We start from the raw sequence: 17,080 nt of genomic DNA, 5'->3' as shown, positions 1-17,080 counted from the left end.
CATGTGGAAGAATGTATTGCTTTAATAGTATTTAAAGAAATTACATAAATAGGGATCGACCATGCCATCTTAACTGGGTTCATGCTGGCTTCAGAGTTTGACATTGGTGTTCCCCTGGAAAACCATGCCGTTGGCTGCCACTTGGCAATCGCTGTGCCGCCACAAGAGCAAGATTCTCTGGCGTAACACAGATTGGACGAAACCCTGGTGGGCTCAGGATTCGAACTGTCAGCCTTGCATAAAGTGTTAATAGCACAAGTAGAACTTGTGTTTCTATTGGATTACCATAATACTATTTATATACATGGTTGGACAAGTGAGAGCTAGTGGATTATGGATTTATGTATGGTTTTCTGGTTTCGAGCTTGACTTGTTTAATTTAAAATAATTTGAGTTTAGCTCGTTTTGAAATGTTCAAGCTTGATTGACTCGTGGATAATTTTTCTAGCTATTGTTTTTATCGAATCAGCTCGTTTATTAATTATTTTGTATGTATATAAATATAATCATTTTTTATTCATGTTTCTAATTATATATACAGAATAGGGTTAAAAAACACAAAGTAACAATTTTTTTTTATTTATTTTAATTATAAGATTAACATTATAAAACAAGTTTTAAAAATTACACGAGTTACAATATTTATCTCATATGAGGTACACATGTGTCACTCGCTAAACACTAATCATTTTATTTGTTTTGTTTGTTGATAGATTAATAAGACATAAAAAGAATGTAAATATACAAAATTTAAAAATTGATTGATTGATAATAGTTTTTAAGGTTTTCTCGTAATTTTGTGATTTTCTCACGATCTCTTCCTTTCATACACACACACACACACACACACATTGGCGGACCTACATAGGAGCCCATGGGTGCACAGGAGCCCAATGATTTTTGAAACTTTTGTAGAAACGGCATAGAAAAAATATCAGTGAGCTTATAAATATTTTTTAGGTAAATTCATTTTAACAAATTCTAAGCTATTTTTTCTTCTTTCATGTAAATCTTTGAGTATTAATACTGTAAAGCCCTTGTTCATTAATTTGATTGTGTGTTTTCTAATTAAGATTCTTTTATAATATCGTATTTTTATTTGTACTTCGCCATCTGAAAATTCTAGCATTCGGTTGTGAAAAATTCGACAACCGAGAAAAGGTGAGCTCATTGGAAATAAACCTTGGGTCCGCCACTATATACATATATATCTAATTTAATTGGCTTCTCACCAAACCCTAAATACTAAATAAAAATTATTATATCTGCATCTATATAAATAACAAGCTTATTAGTTCAGTCAAATTTGGTATACGAACGTTAGGCTCGAGCTTATTTATTAAACAAGCTCTGAGTTACGCTTGAGTTTGGACTCGGGTGTGTTGAAACTCGAACAATTCTATTTCTTAACCATTAATGTACTTATGTCAAAGCTTGTTTCCTTAAATTCAATAAAGACTGTTTTTTTAATCTTTATTATTATTACTTGAAAGTAAATGTGTAATAAATATATTTGGAAAAGTTCTCAATATTAATAGTTTGAATTTAAGGAATGAGAATAATGTGTATACAAATATATTAATTTATTATCATAAAGACAGGATATAAAAGTAGACTTAAATTTCAGATTAAAGTGATTTTTTGATTAAACGTTATTAAAAATAAAAAGACCATCACAATGACATGGCAAAAGGCAATAATCCGGTGAAAAGGGACCCCCACAAAATATTCCTTAACTATAAATATTTTATACCTTAAGGTTATGTGTAGTTAGGGCCGTCCAAACCGCTCGACGCTCGAACTCGCTCGCCGCTCGCTCGAAAATTGCTCGGAAAATGCTCGCTCGTTTTTTCGCTCGATTGAAAACGAGCCGCTCTGCTCGGTTTGGTTTATAAACGAGCCAAGCAACGAGCAAGGGAATGCTCGGTTCGGCTCGGCTCGAATATTTTTAATTTATTTGATATATAATTATATATGAACAAATATATAAATATATAGACAAAACACATAAACATACGCTTACAATTATTTTTACCTCTTAAAATTTTTCATATTCCGTTAATTTTATAGTTTTATTTGTTCAATTCAAGTTTTTAGAAAACTAAAAGTTTGTTTACATGATCATTATATCTCACTCTAAAGTTATTTATAATAAAAAATTACAATATATTACATGTTTGTCTAAAAACTACTAATTTATTCATAAAATATATTATTTACAACATTTAAATTTGTTTCTTATTGATTTTTTAAAGTGAAAAATAAATAAATAATGCTCGAAATCGCTCGATGTTCGATCGAAAAATGCTCGATTCGATTTTGGCTCGTTTCGGTTTTCGCTCGGCTCGAATTTCAGCCGCTCGGTTCGGTTCGGTTGTAAACGAGCCAAGCAACGAGCAACCCTTCGCTCGGTTCGGCTCGGCTCGTGAACAACCCTATGTGTAGTGGGGCTACAAATATGAATGACGAGAGCGAGAACACCGCCCCCTGAGCAATAAGAGGGCCGACCCGGGTGAGGGGGGGGTGTTACTTGAGCGACCCTACCTTACCCTAAACTATAAACTATATCCTAGAATTTGACCCAATGTGAGATCTCTATCTTCCTTCGATAGGATGCACACAATTAACTACATGCTATATATGCCATATATCATATATAAAACTTTCAAGCTAAACTATCAAAGTTTATCTCAAAACATTTAAAAAAAAAATTCAGAAAAAAAAGCATGTATTCAACTTGTAATTAGCTTCTAGTTTGCATGATCTTCCGTGCGGTCAATAAGTTTTATAAGCGAGGACAAGCGGTCACATAAGTTTTATAAGCGAGAACAAGCCTTCGAATAATGCAAGTGTATCAAACACAGAAACTCTCGGGGTCCCTTTTCACACGAACGTTTTGGTTTTGGTTTTGCCTTTCGTTTTTGTTTTTGTTTTTGTTTTCGCTTTTGCTTTCTCTTCCTCTTCTTCACGGATTAGCTCCTCTTGTCTGTTCCCAAAGCTTCGTTTTTAGCAGGATTGGCTTTGCTGTTCAAAAGGGGGTTGCGGCGCAGCTTGTTGCCCGTTTGCCTGCCACTTTATTGTAATCGTTTTATAGTATATTATATAAAACTTCGATTGTGAAACCGCCTCTTCTCGGCCTGCTACTTCTATGTTGCTGGTGGTAAAACATCGCAAACGGTTAAATAATCAAATACTAGTTTTGCTAGAATAACATCATACTTTTACAAAGTACATAAATTGATATTCTATATATTTTCTTATTCCAACAAAGATTATTACGGAGTACTTACTAGTATTAAATTATTACTCCCTCCGTCCCGGTCAGAGTGCCTTAGTTTGAAAAACACAAAATTTAAGGTAGATTAAATTATTGTTTTTTTGCTTACCAAATGACAATAATGCCCTTGAAAATTGGGTCCATAAATATTGTTTATTAATGTTAGTTGTGTGTGTTTAAGGTTAAACTTGGAAATTGAGTAATAAATTTTGAAAGTGAACATTTGTAATTAGACAAATAAAAAAAGAAATGTGGACATTTTTAATGGGATGGAGGGAGTACATTATTTACCTGGACATATATGCTAAGACGCTTAATTCAATGATTCTACGCCCCAATTCAGCAAGACGCCTTTCTTTATCCTCAACAGAATCCTATAACAAAAAAGAACATTACGAGAGATTATTCTCGAAAATTTAAAATTACCAATTTACCCCTACTATTAGTTAACCTTAGTTCGGTTTTCATCGTCTAGAGGCAATGGCTCCAAGACCGTCCTCTCAAGCAACGGCAACAAATCATCAACTAGAATAAACGAGTCGCTCTCCATTTGGATTACGGGCACTTCTACATCACATTTTGCTTCGGTTTTTTCACTCTTGGTTTGACGTTTAAGAGTCTTTAATTCACTATATAACGAGTCCATCATCAAAGCCGACGTACTCACTTTTTCTGTAAAGAAGTGTTTCACAAACGCTTCTAATACGACATCCGATTTCACTCTTGCCAGTCGGTTTCTAGACTTTTGATCAAGTCCCAACCAGTATTTACAGAAGCTGAAACAAATAAATGAAAACAATATTTACTTAAACTACACATGATATTATTATTGTCAACTAAGAAATATGCATAGTATTGCATACCTTAACCATCTAACTTTATCTTGTATCAACTCCTCCAATTTTCCTCTTGTTTCTTTCACATATTTGTTGCATATATCCTCTACACTTGATATATATATCCTTGCGAGTTCTCTCTTATATTCACTTGCAAGGCATCGAAATGGGCGATCAACTCTCTCCCTACAAACACATTATCACACAAAACATTAGTTAAACGACGTTAACCGTCTAACTAACACCGATGGCTAGCTTAACAAACTAAAACGGACACATGTCAATGAAGTTTAAGTTAGAAACCTGATAACTTGGACTTTAGCTTTTATTACGAGGGTGTCAGTATCAACGTCAATAAACCCAGCGTACCATTTCGGATAACTTAATGAATTTTTTCCATCCCCAATCAGGCTCTTTCTTCCAGAAGCGATGTAACGCGTCCAGAAAACACACGTTTAATCAAATAAATGAACAATGGTGACAATGATACATAATAATAATAGTAATAATAATAATAATAACAACAAAAAAAACCAACCCGAATATTTTGATTTTGTAGGGTTTTTATTCACCAAACACAATGTGAATTGTGCGCAATGACTCCATCCTGGAAGAAGCTTGTCACGATCGGCAACCCAAAGAAATAAAGACAAGTAGTCGTGGACATCACACCCGAAAGGGTAGAGCACGAAGCACCTACAAACCATAGCAAGAAACTTATATAACTTGTCTTTTTTTTTGGGTCAATTTCATATATACCCCTACGAACATTAACTGAAAATATCATATATACCCAAGCAATATCATTATATCATATCTGCCCTTGTAAAGAAGTTAAAGGTGGGGCATATATATACCATATATATATATATGACATTTTCAATGTTTTTAAGGGTATATATGATAATATGAAATTCGTCTTTTTTTACGAATATATTTGAAAAAAAAATACCTACCATTTGTAGCCGCCAACCTCGAACGAATTGCTAGTAACTTCAATCTTGTTAATTTTTGAGTAGTTGGTTATCATCCATGTAAACTCTCTATATAGCTGAGAAGGTTCTAATCCTGCAATAGATTAGAGTTCATTAACATATACTGAATTGCGCGCATGGCATAAAAGAAGATTCATACCACAATCATCATCTTCCGTGTTAAAAGAAGGCGGTAGCATAGAAGCAACTCCTTTCGTTATTCCTTCTAGCGATCGGCTAGCCTTGGACTCGTGACTTGAAGTCCCCGCCATTATAGCACTTCCTTGAAGTTCATGATGTTAATGTTCAATAGAATAAATTCCATGTGACAAATTTTAGCCTTTTAGGATAAGTATCAACTTATTTGGGCTAAATACACGAATCTCGGATATCTAAGACGCTGGCGGGAGTAGTTTATAAATGTGAAACTGATCACACGGTTCGTTTAATAGTTTCGGAAAAATGTAGCCAAAATAGGGGGATTGTAAGCTTAAGAAGCTTGTTAGGATGAACATGTAAAAATTTTAACAAGAAAATTATTAAACTTTAAAAATAACTTTCAGCATCAATGCAAATGAAATGTAGCAAACATAAAAAACTATGGTTGCAAACTGTAATTTCCTAGAAAGACAGTGTCTCTACATGTTAAAATGTTTGTATCTTTGTTGATAAATATTGCCCTTTTGACAATGTTATGATCAAGAACCATAGTTATCAAAGGCTGTAGGCGCAATCAAGGCGTATAAGCCTCGCCTGAGGTCTAGGCTCAAACGGATGAGTCTAATTTCTGATCTCCGGTGAAGCAACCACAGATCTGTTCCAGACGGAATTTAGTAGAAATTTGCTGGAAACAGGCGAATCTAGCCGGAAAGTCATTTTTGGCCGGAAACTTATCAAAAGAGCGCCTTTGATGGTGCAATGCGGTATGGTTGCGCCTAGCTAGGCCCACCAGGCGAGCGCTATTGATAACTATGTCAAGAACTAGTTCTCAAAAAGTCATCATTGCCCTTAGACTAAGTGGCTTTCTATCAGTTTTGGGTTGAAACTATGGGGCTGAAACTTAACGAGTTCACGGGTTAATCTATTTATTTTATATTTGAAAAATACTCTAAAATTTATTTTATTTAATAGTTAAGTTGGTTCATTATTTTATTTTAAAATCTTAAAACTTCAAAAAGAGACTTACAATTATTTTGTAGGTATATGCCTTTTCTACTATAAATTTGTAAATTTAGAGTATAACATGCACAAAATAAAATAAAATATATAAACATCAATATAATCAATTATGGTTGATATTCGTACAATCAAACCATGGGTAAAACCTTTATCGTGGCCCATTGTGGATCCAATCCCTGTTTTTTCCTCAGTAGTGTAAATTTACCCATTTTCGTCCGAAAACTTTTATACATTGTCTAAATTTACTCGTTTTCGCCGAAAATGTTGAAACCCCCCTCCCCGTTTACGAAACTTTTTATACGTATTAAGTCAGGTCCCTACGTTTTCATCCAAACTTCGCCACTAAATAAAACCATACAATCAAACCATACTACTAAGGACTAATAGATAACAAAAATCGACAATGTATGCAGAAATTATTAAAAGTGTTGGCAGATAATAATATTACCTACCTTTAAGTCTCGACAAAATGAAGAACTATGACTTTCAACTTCGAACCCTTGCCGTCATTACGAAAACTAATTAGGGTTTATCTTCTCTATGATAATTAGCGAATTAATAGGATATATAATTATATGTTTACACTTCATGGCTTTAGAACTTTGGACGTAATCATATTAACAGAATGACCCTTCATGTTTGTTGTGTTTTAAATATTGAGTTATTACATTTTCTCTGGCAAAAGTTATTTAGTTGTAAAATAGATTATGCAAACTGAGGTATTTGTTGAGATGTATATATAGAATCTATAGATACTTCAATTCAATAGGCGTCGGGTGGTTTTTTTTAGGCGGCTACTAGATTTTATATAATTTAGTAGTCGACGCCGGAATTTATAAAACCAGGCGGCGCCTAGATTAATCTAGTAGCCGTTTGGATTTATAAGCCGTTTAGAAAAAAAAACACCCAACGCGAAGAAAAATTCACCTGGCGTCGAGAACATTTTGTCGGACGGTCAAAAAAGCCGCCTAGACTAATATAGTAGCCATCCGGATTTATAAAATTTAGTAGCCGCCTAGAAAAAACCACCTAGCTCCTAGAAAAACACACCTGACGCCTAAAAAATCCACCCGGCACCGGGAACATTTTGTCGGGCTGTCAAAAAAGGAGGCGATTGATGGGACATTCTTGACATGTGGCTCACGGTCATTGGGGTAGAATAACTACGCGGCCTGATTAGTTTTGAGCTGAACATAATGAAACTGGTGGGAATTGAATGGACATTTTGGGAATTATGATGGTCAAAACGGACACTTTAGTCATTCTATTAATTAGCTGAGATTAATGAGATTACAAAAAAAAAAAAATCTTTTGTATCTTTGTATGCATGTTTAAATGAGATGGATAATGGACATGGGTTGTTGAATGGTCTTGGGTTGGCAGTTGATGTTGTGCCGTGGTTGTAAGAATCTCGTCTAGGCGTCGATATTAATCTTCAATTAATCTCTAGTGAATACCCCAGTAGCTACTCGCCGATTAATTGCTATTTGCCTATTTGGTCAAAATTGAAAATTTATAGTTAAAATTTTGGTATATATATGTATATTTGAAAGATTACGTTTAAATTCCTATCAGATTAATCCATATTAATCTCTATTAATCATGATTAATTGCTAGTTCCTCTTTGTAAACTTTGGAGTTAAACAAGCTTTAGTGATTTAAACACCTTGTGATTTTAATTGTTTACGGTTCCAATATGCTTAAAGCTTAAGAACCCCGTCGAATTTTATGATTTGAACCAGCCCATCCTCCTAGCTTTATTTTGCATCATTACTCGTCATGATTCAATCGCACAACCGAATTCAGCATATTCAAGAATCTTGTTTCAAGTTCAACATAAACATAAGTACTCAAAGTTTTTGAATGAACCGTAGGATAATTTCAAATTTTGACACATATGAGAAACCCAATAATAAAATATCAATCGAAGATCACACCAGGGGCGTATGCAGCTTTTGGGGAACACGTTCGCCTAACCTGTACAAATTTCTTTTAAGCAATATATATATTCATGTATTTTGACATCAGACCTATAGAAAACCCAAATTTTAAGTGATAGACAATCAGTCGTGTGTCCATGGGAATTTTTGAACCCGTAGGAAAAAAATATTGGCTATTAAAAAAATAATGTGCTGAAACTGAAAGCATCGTTTTGGGTTAGTAATAACTTTCCTTCCTTTTAATCTTGCTAGTGATATTTCAACATCCATCGCCGTTGAGAAAAAGATCCGCGTAAGTTCACTAATTATAAATGTTGATGAACTGATAATCGAACATGATTAGATTGTTCGAGTTTGAAAGGGTTACATCTGCTTCATGTATCATCTTTTTTTGTATCTTCAAGCATTTGAACAGCCTCATTGTATGCAACTTCTGTTTTATTGAACATATAGTCTAGAACAAATATTTAGATGACTTTGCGTCCATATTCGGTGAGGCACTTTTCATCACTTTCGACAGCTTGCGAAACCTCACCTAAGTCCCCGGGTATGTGATTTACAACCATTGGAACCAATGGTTCCACGGCTACCCTCTCAAGGAGTAGCACTAAATCAACAACTAGAACGAACGAGCCTTCCTCCATACGAACAACAGGCATTGATGGTTCTTTAAGGGCCGTTAGTCCATCGCATAAGGACTCCATCAACAAAGTTGAAGTCACTTCCTTTTCTAAAAAGAAAAGATTCGTAATTAGCGGTAATATTGAATCCGCTTTCTCTCTTGACATTTGGTCCCTCGAATCTTGACTGACGCTTGACCAGACTTTACAGAAGCTGAAACATAGATACTAAATTTATAATTGTAACCTCGTGACCAGTGGCAGAACCAGAACTCCTTCATTAGAGGGTCATCATAAGGCTCTCGCTATAACTGGAGAGTCCAAATTATAATACTCCGTACAGCAAAGAGGGTCAGTGGACCCTCTTGACCCCCCTCTGGTTCTGACGTTGACTAATTCGTAAAAGTGTAAAACAATAAAAGTGTACCTTGGCCATTTAACTTTATCTTCGAACAACTTTCTAATTCTTTCTACTTTTTCTTTCACGAAACGGCTACATATTGCCGCTACATTTGACATATACACCCTTTCAAGTTCCTGTCTATAGAACTTGCCAAGGCATCGAAATGGACCGTCACTTCTCTCCCTACAAAACCATTACCGCGTGTTGGTATTTTGTGACATGTCATATGCTAACATGAGAAACAAGAACCAAACCTTATAACTTGGACTTAAACTTTGATCAGTAGTGTGTCATTATCAACAAACCCGTCAGATAATTTCGATACCTCCAAAATCTTTTTCCAACCCCAAACGTGCTCATTCTTCCAGAAACGATGTAGCGTGTCTGCATATACACATTTAGTACTATATGTTACAATGTAGTAATGGCGATGTTTAGGACAAAAGGTGAGAACAACAACCAGAATATTTCGATTTCTTGGGATCTTTATTGATTACGGCCGCTGTGAATTGTGCAAAATGAAACCAATCTGTATAGAAAAACATTGTATTTACTTCAAGATTGTCATGGTTTGGATAACGAATACAAATGAAGGATAAAGTAGGGGTGTGCGTGGTGTGGTTCAGTGCGGTTTTGGGCTAAAACCGAACATAAAACCAAAACTTCAGTTTTTGGATTTTTGAAACAGTTCGATTTTGGTTTTTTGGATTTCGTTTTGGTTTCAGTTCGGTTTTAGTTTTTCGGTTTTTACCATTTGAACTTGAACATTTTAGGCTGAAAAGAAAGTTGGACGGAAATAGGTATAAATAATTTTGTTAATTAATAACTAATAGACTATTATACATTTGGCTCAAAGTATTCGAGTTACATATTTATTATATTCTTATAGATTATTTAATATAAAATCTAAAAGAATAAAAATCTAGAAATTCAGTTCGGTTTTTATTACATGCAACCCCAAAACCAAACCGTTAGTTCATAATTTAACAAAAACATAAAACCAAACCATCGGTTTTTGTTTCGGTTTGCGATTTTCGTTTTTTTTTCGATTTCCTGCACACCCCTATGAATCCTAGGATAAAGAAAGAAACCATTATTCGACCGTACCTTTAGGAAGCGTGTCATGATCAGCAACACAAAGAAATACAGATAAATGATCAGATACATCACATCCTTTTGGGTACAAGAAAATGGACCTAAAAGCCATTGGAACAAGCTTAAATAGTTAAATACACATTATGCAACATAATGTGCATATAGAGAAAAAAAAACATACCATTTGTAGCCGCCAACCTCGAAGGCGTTACTACGAAGTTCTCTTCGGCTGATTTGCGAAAACTTGTCTATCATCCATGTATACTTTCCATATAGTTCAGAAGGCTCTTTTCCACAACAAGGACATAAACGACGATTCATACCGAAATCATTGTTATCGTCAGTCTCAAATGATACAGGCAATATAGAAGCAACTCCTTTTGTAATTTCCTCTAGTGATATGTTATCGTTCGACTCGTCACTTGAATTCGTCGCCATTTTAGCACCTCCCTGAAGATACAGTTTAAGAATAAATATCATTTTTTTTGGCCAAATTCATTAAATCTTGGATATCTAAGAAGCTGGTAATTGGACTATCAATGGAAGTTTGAAATATGTTACATCTCATGTTACATAGGTTCATTATTTTATGTTACTAAAAGTTTGATAATATTAACAAAATTGTTTTATAGACAAACAAAAGTAAGATAATAAGATTAAACCGTGAAACTGCATAAACCGGCCATTGGCTTGGTTTCACGTACGTTTGTTTTTCTCTTATAATTTTGATCGATCGGTTTCAAAAATTTTCAAACCGTAGTAAACGGTTTGGTTGTGGTTTACAAAATTTTTCAAACCGTAGTTTTTCAAACCCTCTAATTTATTTTGAACAACTTATTTATTATATATTTTATGCAATATTTGTAAAAAAACAAATAAGCCAAAACCGTGTAACCAAAATCGAAACCAACCAATTAGTAACGGGTCGATTTGACTCAGTTTTGATTATCAGCGGTTCACTTTCGGTTTTCAATGATCAATAATCATTACCACCGGTTTGGTTCGCTGTTTAACCTAATAAACCGGACCATAAACACCCCTAAAAACGGCAACCAACCGGGCCTCGAATGTGTAGAGAGCTCAACACATTTACTTAGTAGCTGTATTTAGATAGTAAAGGCTAGAAAATTATATTACCTTAATTCTATGCAAATTGAAGAACAATGACGTTCAACCTAGAACCCTTGCCGTCATTAGTTAACTAAACTAAAGTAATTAGGGTTTATGTTAATGATATTGAACGAATTAATATTAATGATTAATAATAAATTTATACCTATAGCCAAGAATTTCGGACGTAACCACAACAGAACAGCCTTTACGTTTGTTGTGTTTTATTTCAAAAAACACTCTTAAAATTACTATACATTTTCTTTAATATGTAAATAGGGGTGAGGAAACGGTACTGGACTGGATCGAGATTTTCGGTATTGGTACTGGTTGGTACATGTACCGAGCTCAATCCTGCATGTACACGAACCAAACAAGCACAAACATGGATATGCTCGTGTTCGTTCATTTTACTTTAACCGGAACACAAACACGAACACGAACAGATAACTGAATTTTTTTGCCCGTGGTTTGTTCATTAAAAGATGAGCATGTTCTTGTGTTTAAAACTTAACTTTTCACAAACACAAACGAATTTCAACGAAAATAACTAAATAAACATAAACAAACAATAATGAACATAACTGACAAAACATTAGGGGTGAGTACGGTTCGGTTCGGTTCGGTTCGGTTATTGGGTAAAACCCAAACCTAAACCTAAGCTATCGGTTATTTTAGAATACCAACCAATCGGTTTTCGGTTATTCGATTATTCGGTTTTCGGTTATTTTTGATTTCGGTTTAGGTTATTTTCGGTTTAGGTTATCGTGAGTAGACATTACAAAAAAAAAAAAAATCAAAAAAAAATATAGTACCACATACATATTGAATTCAAAATACAAAAATAGGCACGTGTTATGTGGAACCAAACAAATACAAAGTTGTTTGAGTAGTAGAGTTTAAAATTTTAACAACGTTCTTAATAAAAAAAACTAAAGGTTTCCGAAATCTTCATTCATTGTCTTATTTATCTTCAAAGTTTAGACCCAATCTTGATCATCTTCATCACCATCAATGGTAGATTCTTTTGGTGTTATGTTTCTGGTCATAATATCTTTTACAAAAACACGTAGAAAACATAGGTTCGATTAATCGGTTCGGTTCGGTTCGGTTTTTTTAAATGGATATAACCTAACCTAAACCCAAAAATCGGTTTTTCGAAAAACTAAAAATTTAACCGCCGGTTAATGCTTCGGTTTGGTTTTTTTCGGTTCGGTTTTTTCGATTATTCGGTTTCGGTTAAGTTAATTCGGTTTTATGCTCACCCCTACAAAACATAAACGAAAACAAACGAATATAAGTTAGCATTATTGAACACACAAACAAGTCCAATAAATCATAATTCGTACGTCTAAAATAGTGTTTTAAATTTACATGATTTATTGAAAATATTTGTCATCATTAAAATTTATACGAAGGTAAATAAATGAACATTAATGGATGTTCACGAACATAAATGATTGAAGAAAACGTGTGTTCATATTTGATTCGTTTAATTAAATGCATAAAACAATGTTGTTCATTCGTTTGTTTATTGAATAAACAACTTCTTGCTGAACAATTCATGAACATTTAGTTCGTTTATCGACCTAAATTTTCTCTAACGCCCTGTTTTTGAGTTTTTTTAAAGGAAGGAAAGGAAAACTAAGGATAGTTAAAAAATGGGTGTTCTTGAGTTTTTTTTAGGATGAAAAGGAAAAGAGTAGGAGGAGTTAGGAGGGATTAAATTGATATTTTTTCCCAATAAAGTATCCTCTCAAAAATGGGTTAATTACTAAGGATAACATAGTTTTCATTTCCTTTAATTTCCTTCAAACTCAAGAACACACCTAATTAAAAAAAATTTCATTTCATTCCCTTCCATTCACTTCCCTTTCTTATCCTTCCCTCTCCTTTTCTTTTCTTTCATTGGTTAAAAAACTCAAGAACAAGGCATAAGGGATTGGAAAAGAAAAGATACGAAAATTTTTCTTTTTTCATTCTTAAGTTTTTTCATTAAAACAAAAGAAAGAGAATGGAAGGAAAAGTTAAGCTTTTTTTCCTTTAAAACTTTCCTGCCAAATATGGCCAGATTGTGAAGGAAAGTTTATATTTCATTACTATATTACCAATTTACCCTATCTTAATTCTCTTTTACATGTTGCTATGAGGACATAATTGTAAAAATACAAATTTTTTTACTATCTTTTCCTTCAAATCTAACTCAAGAATGTAATAAACACTTTCTTTTCTTTTCTTTTCTTCTAACTCGAGAATGTCTTTTTAGTATATAATTTCTTTTACTTTTTTTCTCTATCCAATCTCATCATTCTTTTCTTTTAACTTGAGAATGTCTTTTTAGTATATAATTTCTTTTACTTTTTTTCTCTATCCAATCTCATCATTTCTTTTTCTTATATTTTAAACTCGAGAATGCAGTGTGTTTGATCCTTTAAGTTAAGTAACTATACAAATAGCTCATATGGTTATATTTTGTTACATATTTGGTCTCTAAAAGACAAGCTATGTTTTTTATGGAGTTTATACAAGATGTCATATACCTTTACATAAATTCTTAATTATCATAAAGATTATATTTATCAATACAAATCTTGAATTAAATTATAAACTCCTATGCCCGAAAATAAGGTTTTTTCAATACCCGGATATAAGGTATTCAAAACTCGGTTCTATACCAACCCGAACCCGGTGCATAGGGTATGATTTTTAGTGACAATACTTGGACCTAAACGTGACCCGGGTATGATCAATACCCAATTTTCTAATACTCAGCCATACCCGAACCCGGTTTCATACCCGGAACCGGGTATTTGAAAAACTCGATTCGTGCAACTCTACTTTATGGTATATATGCAACTTCTACTTTACCGAATATATGGGCCACAATAAACATTTCAATGATGCTCCGTCCAAATTCAGTGAGGCATTTTTTATCACTCTTGACAAAAACCGCACCCGAGTCACCATCTAGCACAACAAATAGGTCGTGTATATAACTATAACTAAAACTAAAACTTTTAAATGTATAAATTATTTTGCACTCATATAATTATGATTTAGGGGTGTGCACGAAACCGAAAAAACAAAAAGAAAAACGAATGGAAAAATCAAACCGAAAAACCAATTTGTTGAATTACTTTTTCGTTGAATCGTTTATGTTGTATAAACTTGGATATTAGTTTTATTATTATTAACGTTTAAACTGTTATGTTTTGTTTATTTGGATGAGATTAAATCATATTAAATGCAAGTATTTTTTTCGTTTATAATTATTTAGGGCAAAATGTAAAATATTCTTTTAATTATTATATTTTTGAAAAATATTGGGCACAATGTCAAAATATCACGGGCTAAGTTTCTTTTGCCCGGAAATTACTAGCCCGGTTAGCAAAACCGAAACAGCCGAATTAAACCCGAAAAACAAGACCGAAAAAACCGAAACCAAAAGTATTTGGAAAACCAAAAAACATAAACTTTAATTTTCGGTTCGGTTTTAGCCCAAAGCCACACTACGCACATACAAGTTATAATTATAAGTGTAGGTATTTTATTCAAACTATATTTACTATAATTATTATGATTATGATTACTTACATTCCTCTACGCTTATTAGGTTGGGTGTTGTGAATGGGTTCTACCACCTTTCCACGTCATCATCACATAAAAAACAGAACATTGAGGTCGTTCCGCATAATAGCCTATTACGAGTTAAAGCCCCTTTACCATCGCATTATATCTATGTATGGGCAAAAGAAGCCTTGGCCCACCATATTCCCCTTGCCGCCCATCAACCGATTCCCCCCTCCCCACAGTATTTATCCTTTGATTTGGATATGTCAAGTATTGTTATATTGTTCTTCAATTATTTCTTGGAATAAAGGGCCGGCTCAACGTCCTCGAATGCCTAAAACTAACTAAAATATTGAGGCTTATTTTCTTTTCTTTTCTTTTTTATTCGTATAGCGCTAGAGAGTATACAAGAATTATAGAATATGGATGATATGCACTTATAATGGATATAAAACAATATTCCTTAGCTTGTGGCCCATCAACGAATTACTAATTATAAAATAACTCTACTTTCAATATCTCATGATACATAACTCTTATTAAAATAAAGACCCTATAAAATTAAAGGTTTAAAGTCTTTGCCTCATTTAGTTTACTCGCAAAACAACCACAATGGATCATAACCTATTCAACATGTCCTTATTAAGGGTCATCACCGTCCACTGGTTTGACTACAAATGAATGAACACAAACTAATGTAATATTAAAAAAAAATCACCTCCACTAGCACATGACAAACACAACGGACTTTAAAAGTCATCATTCTTACTCTAATATCTAATAATAAACTCAAGGAATATATTATCGTTACACCATATACCATATATTTATGGGGTTATTAGTTTGATTCTAACGTGTTATGAGAGTTTATTTAAAGTTTTGTTTTTATTTATTTTTTTTATTTTATGATGATTATTTTATTTTTTAACGTAGTTTTGTTTTAATTTAATACATATATATTAGTTTGTTATTATATTTTTCAACGTTTAGGTTTTATCAATTGAGATGTTTAGGTTATTTAGATTTTTAACGAACAAACATAAACGAACACGAGCATGTTGATTTTTTTAAATGTACAAACATGAACACAAATATTTGTCTAATGAAAAAAGAGGCGTTGATGTAGTTGACGATGGTGGGTAGTATTGGAAGTTAACCGACGATGGAGATGATAGACCAGCAACGAAGAAAATGTAAAGCAGATAAAATAAATTAGGGTTTGATAATGAAAGTGTTTGTCAATAGATGAGATCTTATAACCTATTTGAGAGCTATTAGAGTTTTGTAAGACACATAACCCGTGAAAATATTCATTGATAATTAAGGTGTTATTTCACAAATAAATGAGATGTTATAACCCGTTTAAAGGTTATCCGGGTTTGATGAGACCCATGACCCGTGAAAATTATTGTTTGCTTATGAAATAATTTTACAAATAAATGAGATGTTATAACCCATTAAAAGACTATCCGAGTTTGGTGAAACCCATACCCGTGATTTCCGGTCAAATGCATGAGAAGCCTCCATTTATAAGCAATCTGGTGGCTTTAGAGAATGGGGGGAACAACCTGAGAGCGACACATAGGATTTTATGGTAGGCAATTATAAAGAAAGTTAGATTGAATTTTAATAACTTTAAATTTTAACTATCGATCAAGATTAATTCAAACTTAAAATTGTTTATAGACAGTCTGAACCTTAGAATATTTTCCTTCAATAATCACATACATATTTTCACGCCATCACACTATTTATAGTGTTATTGAATTTCAATAATTCCAACTTTCAAAAGTTGATTGAGATTAATTCAAACTCGAAAAATGTTTACAAACAACCGAATGTAATTTCATGTTATCACAAAGCAAACGGGGTTACTTTTCAGTTGGTATGACCATATAGGATCGCTGAAGAAAAATATGTTTAAAGTTAAAATTGTCTATAAACATTTTCATAATTGGAATCAATCTCAACCAATATGTAAAAATTGATATTATTAAATTAAAATTCAATAAACCATGAATGAGAAGACTATATATATATATATACACACCCACTCTACATAGAAAGTAATAAGAT

General features: G+C 33.2%; 2 protein-coding genes across 2 annotated transcripts; both read right to left on the bottom strand.

The window, feature by feature from the left end:
• Positions 1-3,275: 3,275 nt before the first annotated feature.
• Positions 3,276-5,359, bottom strand: LOC143541899 (TNF receptor-associated factor homolog 1a-like). Its single transcript, XM_077034591.1, has 6 exons — positions 5,248-5,359; positions 5,070-5,181; positions 4,141-4,299; positions 3,729-4,053; positions 3,569-3,651; positions 3,276-3,330 (listed from the first exon to the last, which is right to left on the bottom strand). The coding sequence occupies exons 1-6, from the start codon at positions 5,357-5,359 to the stop codon at positions 3,276-3,278; spliced, it is 846 nt and encodes a 281-aa protein (XP_076890706.1).
• A 3,314-nt stretch (positions 5,360-8,673) lies between these two features.
• Positions 8,674-10,762, bottom strand: LOC143541898 (TNF receptor-associated factor homolog 1a-like). Its single transcript, XM_077034589.1, has 5 exons — positions 10,506-10,762; positions 10,337-10,425; positions 9,727-9,758; positions 9,555-9,613; positions 8,674-9,040 (listed from the first exon to the last, which is right to left on the bottom strand). The coding sequence occupies exons 1-5, from the start codon at positions 10,760-10,762 to the stop codon at positions 8,674-8,676; spliced, it is 804 nt and encodes a 267-aa protein (XP_076890704.1).
• Positions 10,763-17,080: the final 6,318 nt, after the last annotated feature.

Source organism: Bidens hawaiensis, unplaced genomic scaffold (assembly GCF_021521415.1).
Source record: "Bidens hawaiensis isolate Kalapana, Puna unplaced genomic scaffold, B.hawaiensis_p1.1 tig00012724_1, whole genome shotgun sequence".
Classification (NCBI taxonomy): Eukaryota; Viridiplantae; Streptophyta; class Magnoliopsida; order Asterales; family Asteraceae; genus Bidens; species Bidens hawaiensis.
This window is presented reverse-complemented; position numbering and strand designations above follow the sequence as displayed.